The 14,254-nt window shown below is 37.3% G+C and overlaps 1 protein-coding gene across 4 annotated transcripts in view; it reads left to right on the top strand.

The window, feature by feature from the left end:
* The window catches only part of DPP10 (dipeptidyl peptidase like 10), a 486,525-nt gene extending 472,849 nt beyond the window's left edge, over window positions 1–13,676 (top strand). For 2 of the 4 annotated variants that reach the window (XM_069861516.1, XM_069861514.1), the window contains exons 20-26: window positions 1,866–2,060; window positions 3,419–3,473; window positions 7,579–7,678; window positions 7,982–8,040; window positions 8,129–8,201; window positions 9,922–9,995; window positions 11,420–13,676. In XM_069861516.1, the coding sequence (XP_069717617.1) occupies window positions 1,866–2,060; window positions 3,419–3,473; window positions 7,579–7,678; window positions 7,982–8,040; window positions 8,129–8,201; window positions 9,922–9,995; window positions 11,420–11,557 (694 nt within the window). In that variant the 3' untranslated portion in view covers window positions 11,558–13,676. The remainder of the gene's footprint in view (window positions 1–1,865; window positions 2,061–3,418; window positions 3,474–7,578; window positions 7,679–7,981; window positions 8,041–8,128; window positions 8,202–9,921; window positions 9,996–11,419) is intronic. The other 2 variants (XM_069861517.1, XM_069861518.1) reach the window with 2 other exon arrangements.
* Window positions 13,677–14,254: the final 578 nt, after the last annotated feature.

Genomic DNA, 14,254 nt, shown 5'->3' with positions numbered 1-14,254 from the left:
GTAATGGTTCTTCCCCTATTCCGAAGTGTCTAGATAGATAACAGATATATATACACAAATATATGTATATATAACCTAAATATATAACACATATAAAACAAGTGTGAAAACTGTATTTGTTTTGTTCGTATGTTAGGTGGACGGGAAGCAGTCTGGCTCATGATATTTTCACTTGTGTAGGGTGCATGAAACTAAGAAGCCTACCCGTATAAGGATATTTCTAACATGTTATCTTATTGTGGAAAGTTGGAAGAACTTAAAAAAAAATAATTGTAGTGGGTCTCAGGCTGCTACTGTTGGAAGTAGTGGTAAAAGCTCTGTGAAAACATCTATGTCAATGTTGAGTGTTTCTGAAAACGTCACTTTGTACGATAAGCAGAAATTGAAAGAATTGTTCTGCTCCTGTTCTTATTATAAATTATAATGATAACATACTTCTGAATGGTGTATTTTCTGCAGAGCTCATTTGACAGTCAGTATTTCCAGATTCATTGCTCTGCATTGTTCACAGCATAATCACAACTGAACTAGTTAAGCAAACAAAAAAATGCCCTTCCTTTCTTTTCATAAATCCGAGTATAAACTCAATGTGCAAGATAATGGTGAAGCAAGCGTAACATGTTGTGACAGCATCTATAATCAAGTAATCCTAATTTCAGTGCATGATATAGCAACTACATAGGTAGATCTGACTGAGTTTGAAACATATGTATTCATCATATGCTTGCTAATTGATGGAGTGATTACCTTGATGATGGTCTGTGTTATCCCCACCCAAAACCAGATATCAAATTAGCACGCTATTATACATCTAAGACAACAGTTGTTGTGGCAGATGTTTATCTCTCTTTCATCCCCTCAGGTTTATATAAGTCTCTATGGCAAAATAATAATTTCTGTCTTTATCTTTCTTTCACCTTAGACAGGATATTCCCACAGACACTGTCCAATCTCATTTCCATACAGCCAGCACAGGCCCTTTTCGTTTTAATTTGCATTCAACTTGGCAGATGCAGCCTGCATAGAAGTATTTTGCATTTTGTACAACTTCATAGTCGCCCGCTCTCTTATTCGGTGTTTATCTTGGGGGAAAAATAATGACAAGCTTCCCTTTTAAAACTGACATTTTATTTTCTTTGGAAGGAAAAATAATGTATTTAGCTTCAATAGAAAATGCTTATTGTTCCTCTTGAAATTGTTTTCTCCCATTCTATTCCACCCTTTCTGCTATAAACCACCTTTTTTTTCAGTCATAAAATAAACCTAACACTCCTTCCCGCATCCATTTCTTGCTATGAATTTGGATGATGAAAATACAATTTTCTCCAGCGTGTACTTTAGCCTTCTTTGTTACCCTGTTTAAAAAAAGATCCATACAAGGATACTGTAATGCAGTTATTTTTGTTTTCTAAGGTAGTCTTAATAGTGTTATATATCCTACAAAATCATAATTAGGGTACTGAATGAATTTTCCTTTTTGTCTGTTGCATGTGACTTAACAAAAATTACACGAGCCCTCTCAGAACAGAGCTAACTACTAGTGCTCATTATTTTTTTATTCACTTTATTAACCTACAAGCAATACTACATGCTTTAGCTTTCTGTTTCTTTCTGTCAAGTAAATTCAGCTATTTCCAACACCGCAACGTAGTGGTTATAAAGGTAAATAAATTATTTTGCTTATGGCTACTGCAGGGATACCAGCACTAGCTAATGTGATGGTATTGATGGAAGTGACAGTAGTTCAACAGGATTGCGTAACCGACTAAACTCTGCCATCTACGTTAAATAAAATATCAGAGAACAGCAAAGTGCATCACATTGTCAATAGCCTTCGTTTGTGTCTGGTGTGTTGGTGTTTGCAGTGATGAAGCTCCAGGCAGCCAGTTGGTTTCAGATAAGTTTCACATTGACTGGGACTCAGTGCTTGTCAACTCTGATAATGTCATCGTAGCTCGATTTGATGGCAGAGGGAGTGGATTTCAAGGCCTAAAGATTCTACAGGAGGTCCACCGAAGCTTAGGATCAGTGGAAGTGAAGGACCAAATAGCAGCCGTAGAGTACGTATGTGCAAACTTTTCTTCTCTTTTACCCTACTTCCACCTTGTTGAATGAGCATTTGTAACTGAAACTGCTCAGGATGTTTTCTTTGCATAGTGAATGCTGTTAATATTTATTTTTAATATAGTCGCAAATTTTGAAACTATGCTCTTTCCCATGCAAACAGCAAATGAAAGATCAAAGAGGTGTTTGCTTTTTTGTGTCAGTGCTTCTCTTTGATAAAGCTGTCCTTCTATGTGCAATCCAAATATGCCATCTGAGCTAATTCATATTTGTCTATATTCCTTAGGAAAATTTCTTGCAGTGCATGTGTAATGTTTAACTGCATTTGTGTTACAATATTTTAGGCCTATACGATAGGATACTGCTCTCATTTCCACCGCAGAGTTCTGGAGTAATCGGACAAAGCAAATGGAGTTATAATGGTGTAAATGAGAGCAAAATTTGGGTAAATGCTTGTTATTTCTCATTTGCACTATCATTCTTAAACTGATATAAACTCACCAACTGGAGATCTGTGAAGTAATCACACGTGGCTTTCACAACACTCTTTACTGAGTGTGCACCTGTCAAAGTGGCTAATGTCAAGGTCTGGATGGACTTTTACTAGGGATTCTCACGGAGAAACAGATTTTAAGCCAGATATTTTGGGTTTGTTTGTTTTTTTTCTTCTTTTGAAAGGAGTTGATGTTTAACCATCGCTTGAGTAGGCAACTGTCTCTGACATGACACACATGGGCAATAGGGCTCCTAAAGTCAAGAATGTGCCACATTGAGCAGAATAATTCAGGGTGACCCTTGCAAAAGGGCCATCAGAAGCAGGCCATACACGTCTGTGAGAACTGAGCATAATTACTAGGATAGTTACCTAGATTCAAGAAGTTGCATTCATCTTACATTCCTTTTAGCTGTCAAAAAACTAGGCATCTGGTCAAAGCCAGCCATTTCAGCTCTGGTCAGTATAAAATCCTGGCATTTCTGGAGGGTGATTCTCCCTAGACTGAGTGAGGTTTCCGATATAGATGGGAAGAATGGATGTTAGAGGGTTTCTATCTCCTCTCCTCTAACTGAAGAGCAGATGTAAGTTGGGAATTTATACACGATGCTCAAATTTAGATACCTAAAGTTAAGTGAAATGAGTCCAGCACAAACTGTTTGCCATATAGAAAAGGAGTTAGAAAGCAAATCACATTTCCCAGTGCAATAATACGTTTATTGATGTAATTTGTTCTTTTACATTATGCGTATGTATAACAATTCCTTACTGTATAGATAATTTCCTTTACTTACTAGATTCAACAAGTAAATTTCACCTTTTTACTTTTCCAAAGTAAAAAACCCCCCTTTTTTCTTGCAGATCACTATTGAAACAGCCCTTCATTGATCCTAAGAGACTAAGTATATTTGGAAAGGTAACGTGCCAAATAGTGGGATGTATCAGCATGAGTTTTTAAGAAAATACTATCAATTCATAAAAAATATATTTACCTGTTTTACTAAGACTATTACAGTTATTAAAAGAGGGAAGAAACCCACCATAATTTACTTTATCTTCTGTATATTCACTTTTTTCAGAATGGGTGTTTGAAATTAGTCAGATCAGTTTTATGGTACCGCAGTATTTGCGTTTCAAAATCTGCAGGAGAAAGTATTTATTGCCTTCACTAGAAATTTTAACAGTCACAGATTTTGTAAAAGTTTGTTTCTCATGCTTTTGAGTTTGGGCTGCAGTTAAATCGGCAACATCCTTCTAATACAACTTTCATATCTGAATGTTTTACTGACCCTTGAAGTTAGCCCAGTTAGAGCCTTTGATACTGGCAACAATTTCCTTTTGCACCATCTGCTAGAAATCTCGTGGTTTCTGTTTCATCAGCTGGCTTCACTGTGCGGCATGTCCTTGCCTTTAGCAAGAAACAGAACAAGGCAAAGGCTTATACATGAGTAACTAAGTAGCATTTTACTGATGTCTATTCAAAAGCAGCAATTAGAAACACCACATAACAGCTGTTTATTCTGTGAGCTAGCACGGGCAATTTTTTTTAAAAAAAGTTGTTTTCTTAAAAGTCAAGATGTTTCTTGCCTTTGACCTCAAAGTAGCAACAAGCCATGATTGCGTGTGTAGTGAAACCTCACAATCATCAGTTTTAAGAACAGCATGAATTCCACTATGAAAACCCTTAGTTCCCATCCCCGCTCTGCTACTGACTTGGTGTGTGGCCTCGGACAAGGCATTTAACCTGCATGTCTCTGTCTGAATGTGAGATGAGAATATCAATATTTACCTCCTGTATGGCAGCATTTTGAAGACTAGTTAATGTTTGTCAAGTGTAGTGAAAATGACATAATATTTTTAGAGTCCCACATGAAAGTGACCTTCCACAAAGATGTGAGCTCGTGCCACACTCCTTGAGCTATAGAGACTGTCATTGGAAGAACATCAGTACCGTCAAAACCAGTATTTGCTTCACAGGACAGCAGGCAGAGATTTTTCAGCTGAGAATGTATAAATAGGCTGATTCAATACATCGTATGATCATCACACATATTTCTATTCAGCTTTTGGTACCTCTTATATATTTAAAAGTGCATTTGCATATAAGCATTCTGCATATCCGCTTCCCCCAAATGACTGAAAATACTACTTCTGAAATGAAATTACTAAGCAACTCAAATTGCTCACTTCTTTCTTTACTTTAGAGCTTCTTTTCACTGCTACTTGAAAATTTCCACTTGTTTTCTGTAGGAGATGCAGCAGCATCACGACATGATGAGACAGTTACACCATACATGTAAACATGGTTTTGCAAATCTGTGAAAGGCTACCATTAACAGTTTTTTGTTTCACTGAGTATTGTTGATGATGGTGTTACTCCATTTATTTTCTGAAGGAAAGATAAGAGGAATAATAAATGGAAATGTGAGAAAGCAAAGAGCAAAAACTGGGAAATTCAGTAAGTGTCAACCCTGCTTTGAATTCAGGGAAATTTACACTTTTCAAGTTAACCTCTCTGAGCTGTTTCCTACTTTCAAACAAAAATTCATAAAATTTAAAAGTCAGTTTTAGAATTTAAAAAAAAAAATCTGTTTAACAACTTCCTAGGGTTAATTGTATTTCCCCCGACTCTGCTTATTTTAAAGTCAATTAAAAACTCATTTCCTTTCTACTATCTACAACAATGCAATTGGAAAGTTGTTTTTTTCTTTAATTTCTATGCATTAAATTTGCCTTATTGATGGAAATAGAATATACGCCATTCTTGAAAATAAGATAGCTTTGGAATTGCTTAATGCTGATATCATAAAGCCTGGCCCTTGCAGAGCTCTTTAAAATGTTTTAGAACTACACAGAAATTAAGTTCTTTTCACGATCAGTAATGTAAACTATGCACAAGAGTAATAAGAGTGTCCAGAACAGTACAGTGTGGAAAAAAACTACTTCTGACTGCCAGGTAATCTGCCAATGTCGCTTTGCTTATCTCTGTAAGGAGCATGAGCCCAAGTGATGCATGATCCAAGGGCCTTTCTGAACTGCTACACAATGAATTGTGTTTCCACGTAGTCTGCATTTTCATCATGGAAGTATAGAGAGAGCTTGAAGAGAAGTTGAAACTTCACAGCCAATACGGCAATTAGGATTGTAACCACAGAAATCCAGCGGATGAGTGAGGCACCATAGATCCTTGCATCAGAATGCATGAACTATTTTCTGCATTGTAATTGTGAAGTGCTTCTAAAATTGTCCTGGAAAGCCTGGCTGGAAGCAAGGGCACAAGCAAAAGGGAAAGAAATTCCCAGAAGAACTAAACGAAGCTCTTAATGAATACAAGGAATAAATAATAAATAACCTGGCGATAGCTATCCTAGTATTAAAATTGTGCTGTGGAGCTACTAGGAAAGATACAAACAGAATATTAAACAAAAGCAAAAGTAGAGAACCCAGAAGCAGGGGAAAGTTGCTATTTGCTTAAACTCTTTGAATTATACAAGTTATCAGTGCCCACTTCTTTCTTAGCAGAAATCCACTTCTGTTCATGGACAATTCTGGGTGGCTCTTGGCCTCCTAGGCTGGAATTTCTGTGAGAAAGGGATAACTCGGTCCCTCCACTCCCTTGAAAATCCAGCTCTTATTCTATACTTCCTTTGATGTGTGCGTTTGCATTTACTATATGTTTATTCCAAACAACACTCCTCTTTGCTTGTTTTTCTAAACTAAGGTTAAATGATTTTCAGATATTCCCCTTCTTCCACAGAAATCATATATTCATTAAATATTTATACATATAAAGAACAGGACTAGTCAGGATTCAAAAAAGTCCATGAGAAAACTCTGTGAGCATTTGATGTACAATATTTGTTCTTTTGGGTAGGCTGGTGTTTTGTATTTTTCTTTTCCCTGTCGTGGCACAATTTCTTCTTCATATAGTGCGTTGTGCCAAACACAAAACAATAACAAAACCAAAATACCTGCAAAAATCAGTTTTCCAGCACTGATGAAGGGAAAGCAAAGATGGCAAATAGAGAAATTTGAAGAGCCCATAATATATGAGAAAAGTATTGATCCCAGACGCCACGATTCAGAATTTCATTTTCTGTGGGTCTAGAATGATTATAGGTGTACAGATATGAATTGCCAGTGTCATTTCAAGGAAATCTGTGGTCTCAAGTTAAAGCTTTTGTGTTTTCATGCAAAGCAAAGCTTTCATGACTCTTTTTTGTGTCACAACTCTTCCTGGGGAGGTGTATTATAGACTTGGCAGAGGAGATGATGAAGAGATGTGCCAGAAGAATAGATAAATCTGGTGAGGCAAGGAGAACTCTCCTGGCTTCTTCATGCTGTCTGTGCTCCCTTCTTCTCAGCACAGCCACCTGAGGAGTGCTCTAGTGGCCAGAAAGTGCATCTAGAGATAAACATAATATCAAGTAATGTGACTGCATACAGCTTTTATTTCTGCAGAACAGTGCAGGATCTGCACCTCTCTGTGGGATGTTTGACAACATCTGCTGTACCAGAAACTTCTTCCATAGCAATAGGATTCAGCCTGTGAAGGTTCAAGTGTCAGGGGGAGGACGTACTACAGTCAGTTCACAGGTTTTCCCCATTCTCATACCCTCTGTCTTGTCAGCAGAATGCTCAGTGTGTCCTGGTAATTGGCAAGATTCTATATTAAGTATATTAACACCCAAGTACAAATCTTCCTGTCTAGGCTGTGTTCCCAAAAGCTGTACCTTTGGTGTGTGTTTAGTTTTTTTCTCTGTACTTTTGAAATCTTTTATGAGGTTAGAGTAGTAACTGCAATATGCTCATTATTATTAATTACGTGGTTTAAAGGTCACAACCAGGCCATATGAGGTCTTTGTTCACTCTAAGCTGTTGGTTTGCATTTCATTTAAAAGAAATTCTTGCAGATATAAATACACACTGTAAAATGGTACTGTCAGAATAGCTCAATGGCTTTTAACTTTATTGTTGCTAAAATGAATAAACAAAAATCTCAGTGTCATTTCCATTTTTAGGGATATGGTGGCTACATTACATCAATGATACTGAAATCCAGTGAACGACTTTTCAAGTGTGGAGCTGTGGTAGCACCAATTACAGATATGAGGTTGTATGGTGAGTATTCCCTGCCCTACACCTGTGTGATAATCTATTCAAAACATCTTTTACTCATGAAGCTACTATTCATTTTGACTAAGGGCAGATAATGTACCAATATCGACTAGATTTCACCTCACTGTCTTATTCTCTCTGTTAAATGAAAGGGCTTCTAACACTGGGGCAGCTTACCAAAACATGCAACAGATACTTTAACAACACTGATTTTTGCAAAGCAGGTGTATTTCCCACTTCCCACTGAAATTCAGTCAGGCGCCCTATTTCCTAAGAATCCTTAGGTTTTTGTTATTACTTTCACAGCATCTGCTTTTTCAGAAAGATACCTTGGTATTCCATCAAAAGACGAAAACACCTATCAGGTAAGTTAGCATAAACAAGTAACTTAAAATGGCAGTTTTACTCTTAAAATGCAATTCAGTTACAACTTTTCGTATGTTTATTTGCCAGGCATCCAGCGTATTACACAATCTTCATGGTTTAAAAGAAACAAATTTGCTAATAGTTCATGGGACAGCTGATAGTAAGTATTTACAGATGCAATTACACTTGGAGTCAGAGTTTTTAGTGGGCAGGCATTCACAAATAGATTAGGCACACACCTAGCAAGTACATTTTTAGTTTCACTATCCCTTTGATAGGATTTTTCATTCTATGTCAATTGTCATTTCTAAGTGTAAACTGATGATGTTTTTCTTGGTTGAATATAGTACCTTTTAGATGCTGTGTATTCTGAGGGACATGGTTTAGTGTTTGATAGGAATGGTTGGACTCGATGATCCGGTGGGTCTTTTCCAACCTGGGGATTCTATGATTCTAATTTGTTTAAATCTTCTGGACCATCATGTTGCTAGTGAAGGGTATTATATGTATTATTAATGGAACAATATACATTTTTAATGGTATTTTAAATTTCTGGAGATTCTGCAATTGAAGAAAGAATTATCAGTGCAGTTGATGAAGTACCATGCCAAACAAGTTAAACTTTTCTACTAATTAATTACAAGGTGATGCCAAAGCATCTAAAGCTGAAGCTACAGGGAATCTTTTAATAGCACCAATAGCAGTAATTAAGACAGAGAATGAATAGAAGAAAGGTCTAGCACTTTAAATGAAAACATAAGATATGCCAATCAAAGAGACTTTGTAATTACAGATTTATATTTAGCTGCATTATACTTTTCTAAACTTAACTAATGCAGGTCTAGAGAAGGAGCTATTATGCAGGCACAAGTTACAGTGCTACAACAAGCTCCTCTGCACTGTTTCACATGCATGCTTCTTTCCCTGGCATCTTTCTGGTGATTGTGGGTTCATGCAAAGTTTCTTACTCCTCAGTGTGGAGGGATAAATACCTTGCACTGACAAAGGCTGAAGCGAGAGTGTCTACACACACGGCTGGTGCAGTGAGGATGGCAATTGCCAGCCTGTCACCATGGTGTAATTTTGAAGCCTGTGTTATGGATCACAGATGCAATCAGAGAGGTGCAAACATTGTCCAGTGCTTATTCCCAGAGCAGGGGAGAGAGGGACAGAGGAGATATGCTGGGTGACTGAGCAGGCATAAGAGTCTCAGAATTTGCCGATTGTAAAAGGCAGCAGTAATTTCTACCCCGATGAACTTGGTGCTATAGGGAATTTGGACTCTGGTAGATGTCTGAGCAATAGAGTGTTCAAGACTAGGACTCTGATTGCCTGCTCCCTTTGCTTAATATCACACCTAGTGACACTTCCCAGCCTACTTGCAGTGTGAGCTCTGCAGGGTTAGAACGTGGTAAATAAAGTTGCCTGTTTTTTCCACACAGAGATTAATTTACTGATATGTTGCATAAAGTCCATTGCTTAAAGAAGTGTGGGCTGTAATAATCTGTGCAAACAGTAGAAAATCCAATGTGCTTTCCTTTAACACAATTATAAACTGTCATGATGTTCAAACAGAATGGTTTTGCACATCTCTAAACTGTCACAGCGCGTGTAAATCAGGGGTAGAGAGAGGAGTTCTCATGGAGTGCCTGGAAAGCCTGGTTTCCCCTGGGGTTTCCAGCTGCTTCTCAAAAACCTCACTGGTATGCCCTGTGTCACTGTTACTGGTGGGACTCTGCACTTCTAACCAGAAAGACAGACGGATCCACATCTGATAATTACAGAGATTTGAAACATTTTCAGTCCAAGCTGTTTAACAGATAAGCTTTTTGTATTAGCTTAGCTTTCTCTAATAGTATCCAAATGTTCTTGTCTTCCAGCTAAAGTCCACTTCCAGCATTCAGCGGAATTAATTAAACATCTAATAAAAGCTGGAGTTAATTACACTATGCAGGTATGTGCAGCTGTGATGTTCAACATTTAACCTTATATTGCTGTTTCTACCCCGAAAAGCACCCTCCCTGCTACAATGCACCAGTATCACCTCAGCTGGCGGTTACAGCTCCATTTAATCCCATTTTTCTTACTGTTATTATGGACATCAATAACCGTATCTTCTTCTCCTTTTTCTGGGCTCTTTGTCTTCTCTTTCATCTTTCTTTTTTCTGCTTGGTTATCCTATAATGCTATACAAACTGCTTTAGAGTCCATATGCACTCTTTGTTGTATGGAGTTATCACCACTTTAGTCTCTTTTTACCTAAAATTATGGGTCATATGAAACTAATTTCCCTTCTTTTGAACATTTAAATTTAATAAAAGGCAAGAGCACTGTTCCCTTTCTCCATAGCCATATGGATGGGGAGAGTGCTGTGAGGGACAGGCTGGGGAGAGCAGGACAGGACACGCTGCTGACGTACAGACTTGCCTGTGACCCACCACATGTGCATGTTTCTTGCTGAGGGCTCTGATTGCTTTAAACATTCTTGAGTATCTTAGACAATGCAGGTTTGGGTCACTCTTCCAGCTATGTCTAATGTTACACATTGCAAACCTTGACCTTACTAAACCTGTGGTAACAAGAGAGTTATAGCGTCACTTATGAGGAGAAAAGGACTTCAGGTGTGAAATATGAACGGGGCAGGAACTGTTCCTACTGTCCCTGTGATTTCAGCTGAGGTGATGCCTATGAGGAGAGGAAGAAGCAGGAATGACAGAAGGCTCTCAGAGGAGCCCTGTTGAACCATTCTCATGCAGCCCTGTGATAACCTGCGTCTGAGGAAGGAGCAGAAGCTTTAACATCAGGCCCCCACAAGTCTCTTGTCCTTAATCTTGTGGCTTGGGTTTCTTCGTTCACCTCACAAATTCTTGTTCAGCCTCACATGGGAGAAATTTCCAGTGGAATTTAGATTAATAGAGAAAAATGCCTATATCCACCCTAGGAGAGAGAGATGATGGGCTTTAATGAGATAAAAAGACAGAAAAAATGTGAATAAAAAGGATTTTCACTGAACACTTAGAAGCTGGGATATTGAGAGGTCCTAAAAGCGTGAGGTAATTAATCCTTATTGACGTTAATGGGATTTGGATGCCTAGACACTATTGAAAATGCCAGCTAAGAAAACTGTTGTAACCATAATGAGCAAGAATATAAATTTTTTCACTTCTGCAGATCCCACTGCAGTGGTTGTTTTATGTAAGTTCAAATTCCAAGAGAATGAGTTTTGAGTTTTATTAGCTTTCCCTAATGCCATAAAACTAATGTTATCATCCTGTTGTGATCTAAAACATTTTGAAGATCAGAGAAAGAAAATTGGAGCCCTAAATATTTGAAAAGCCTTTTAAAACCTGTTTACTTTTTTCCTTCCTCCTCTGCTAGATCTACCCGGATGAAGGTCATAACATTGCTTCTGAAAAAAGCAAATATCACCTTTACAGCACAATCCTTGGCTTTTTTAGGGCTTGTTTAAAGGAGGAGACACCAATTTTACCACAGGAACCTGAAGAGGATGAATAAGGAATCCTATTTGTGTAGCACTGAAGCGGACTTACTTTGCGGCTCAATAAAACCTTAAATAAAAATGACTGTGAGATTGCAGATTCGGCAGAAGCTCAAGGGCAGCTAAAGGATATCACAGTGGAACAGCACATTTACGGACAATGAGCTAATAAACTGGAATTCAACTACAAAGTCCAAGCATATTACCGAGGGACAAAACCTTTACCTTTGTGGAAGGTCAACAGTTGGTTACAGTTTCCTGGAAAAACTTAGTTTTGCATAAGTGTAGGGTTAGTGCATGTTTGTTATGTTAATCCTCACTGTTGGTTCTGTAAGTGGTTGCTCGTTTTTTAATTTAAATGCACATCTTTATTCATCTTTGCATAATGCACAACCTGACATAAGTATTATGGCCACTAATATTTTAAAAAGGTGAGCTGCAACCTAACACTATACTGTAATGTTACAATAAGTGCAATTCTTTCGCTGTCTATTACACATAAGAAACCACAGAGATAATAAAGGGCACGATATTTTCTCTAGTTTCTGCTCAAAGGGGATATATTGTCTAGTGCATCAGATAACATAAATACTGAAAATCATTTTTTTCCCAATTTCAGCATTACTATTATTACTACACCTACTAGTAACCAATAAGGGACTTTTTTGGTAGTGTACTCTTGGTCTTTATGTATAAACCCAGGACTCCCTAAGCAGCAAAGATTTCTGAGCTTGAAGAATTTTCTTCCAGACATAATTAACAACTGTATTTAAAACAATATCTGCAATTGAAATCTTCCCGCAGTCCAAAATGTATCCATTGTTTCCTTAAAATATGTTTGGGTTGTGTTTTGGTATTGCTTATAGTAGTTAATAGTTTGCTGGTTACCCTCTAATTTTAGAATATGCTACTTTGTCACATGTAAATTAGGTACATAAATATTAAATTATAGTTTCAGATAAAGAAAATCTATTAACAATGTATAATGCCACTGAGTAACACTTCACTTCTCAAATGAGGACATATTTTGTATAGTGCATCTTCCTTTTCTTCCATCTGCTCTCAGATTTAATTCTAATGCTCATCAAGGTGGCCATGTAGCTGGAACACTCCATTAGTTTTTATTCCAGGAATGCTCATTAAGTCTCTTGCAACAGGATTTAGATTCAACAGCATCACAAAGAAATGAAATGTTTTTCATTCAAAGCAAAGGAAGCTCCTGACAAGTTAAATTTTATTATTTATTCAGAGGGCAAGCCCCTCATACATTCGTTTATTTGCCAAGGTGAATTACAGCAATAGAAATTGAAACTATGAAATAAATAAGGCAGCCAGTTTGGGTTTGCAGAATATTAACTCTGATCACTGAAGTCAAGTACAATGTTGACTTAATTTAAGGTATCTTCCTGAAGGTATGTGAAAACTCTTGACAGATGCTATGCCACTTACATGAGAATAAGTGTAGTTTTTTTATTTTTTTGGATATATTCCAGTTACTTTCCTACCCAATTGTTTCATTTCTTGCAAGATTAAGAAGAGTAATTTTTTGAGGGTAACTTATACTATTTAGGATGCAAAGCTCTGCATATTTTATGAAGATTGGGAATTGTTTTTAAAGTAAATCAAAAATCACGTGAAGCTTTTTACTCATTACTTTCTTCTGGAATATTTTCCTTCACGGTTAGCATTTTTTTATGATGCAAGTAATTAATTTGTCTGAAAGGTGTGGGTTTATGGAACACTGGAAAGTCTCTGTCTTTTAATGTTTAGTATTTATCTTGTTTTATTAGCAATGTTTAACTATTTTTCAATTAGTTTAATACAATTTTAATGTGCAATGATACCTTGTCTGGGTCCCAGTGTCACCACAAAGTTTAGCTTTTCTATGAGGTATTTATAGTACATACAGAGTACAAATGTATAGCACAGTATAGGCACAGTATATATGTATAGAGACTACTATGTGCACTACAGTAAGACCATATAAAAAAAAAAGTAAGAAGAATTCAAAAAAGGTTTTGCAATTCTGGTTTCTCTAGGGCAGCAACATTTTAAGGTCTTCTGTTGGCTGGGACTTCTAGATTGTGATTTTATAAATTACACCCATTACTTAATAAAAGCTGAGCTGACAACACCGATTCTTTTCCTAACCAAACACAGTAAATGAGATCCTACATATAGGAATTAGTGAGTTGTTTTTCCCAATTTGAGCCAAATGTACATGAAGAAACCACAACCTGTGAGCACAGGTTGAGCACACCGCATGGACATGGCATGCAGAGGCTACTTTAAAGGGTTAATTCTTCTCGATATACTCTGGCTACTTCTCTGTGAGGCAGCCACTATGCATTCATATTTACTACATTTTACATACGTAGTCTTTACTTACCTGCAAAAGAAAACAAAAAAGGCTGGTGTCTCAGCAACAAGATTATGCAGGAGCTCGGGAAGTGTGCTATCTTGGATCTGTGGAGCACGCACCCTGTCTCCTCCTTTCCTTGCAGCTCTCTATTGTTTCCACCTCAGCATCTCACCTCCAATTTTGATCAGTTTACCTGACTATGAAGGTGGCATGAGGACATGGCTCCTGTAAGAATGCTTTTACCAGGACGGGTATGTTTAAAAAATGTGTTGTCTGAAATGTGGTTTGGATGTGTGGATATACAGTATGCTTTTATGTTTTTAATATTTCTCACAGTCCTACAAATACAAGT

Source organism: Phaenicophaeus curvirostris, chromosome 7 (assembly GCF_032191515.1).
Source record: "Phaenicophaeus curvirostris isolate KB17595 chromosome 7, BPBGC_Pcur_1.0, whole genome shotgun sequence".
In the NCBI taxonomy this organism is placed as follows: domain Eukaryota; kingdom Metazoa; phylum Chordata; class Aves; order Cuculiformes; family Cuculidae; genus Phaenicophaeus; species Phaenicophaeus curvirostris.
This window is presented reverse-complemented; position numbering and strand designations above follow the sequence as displayed.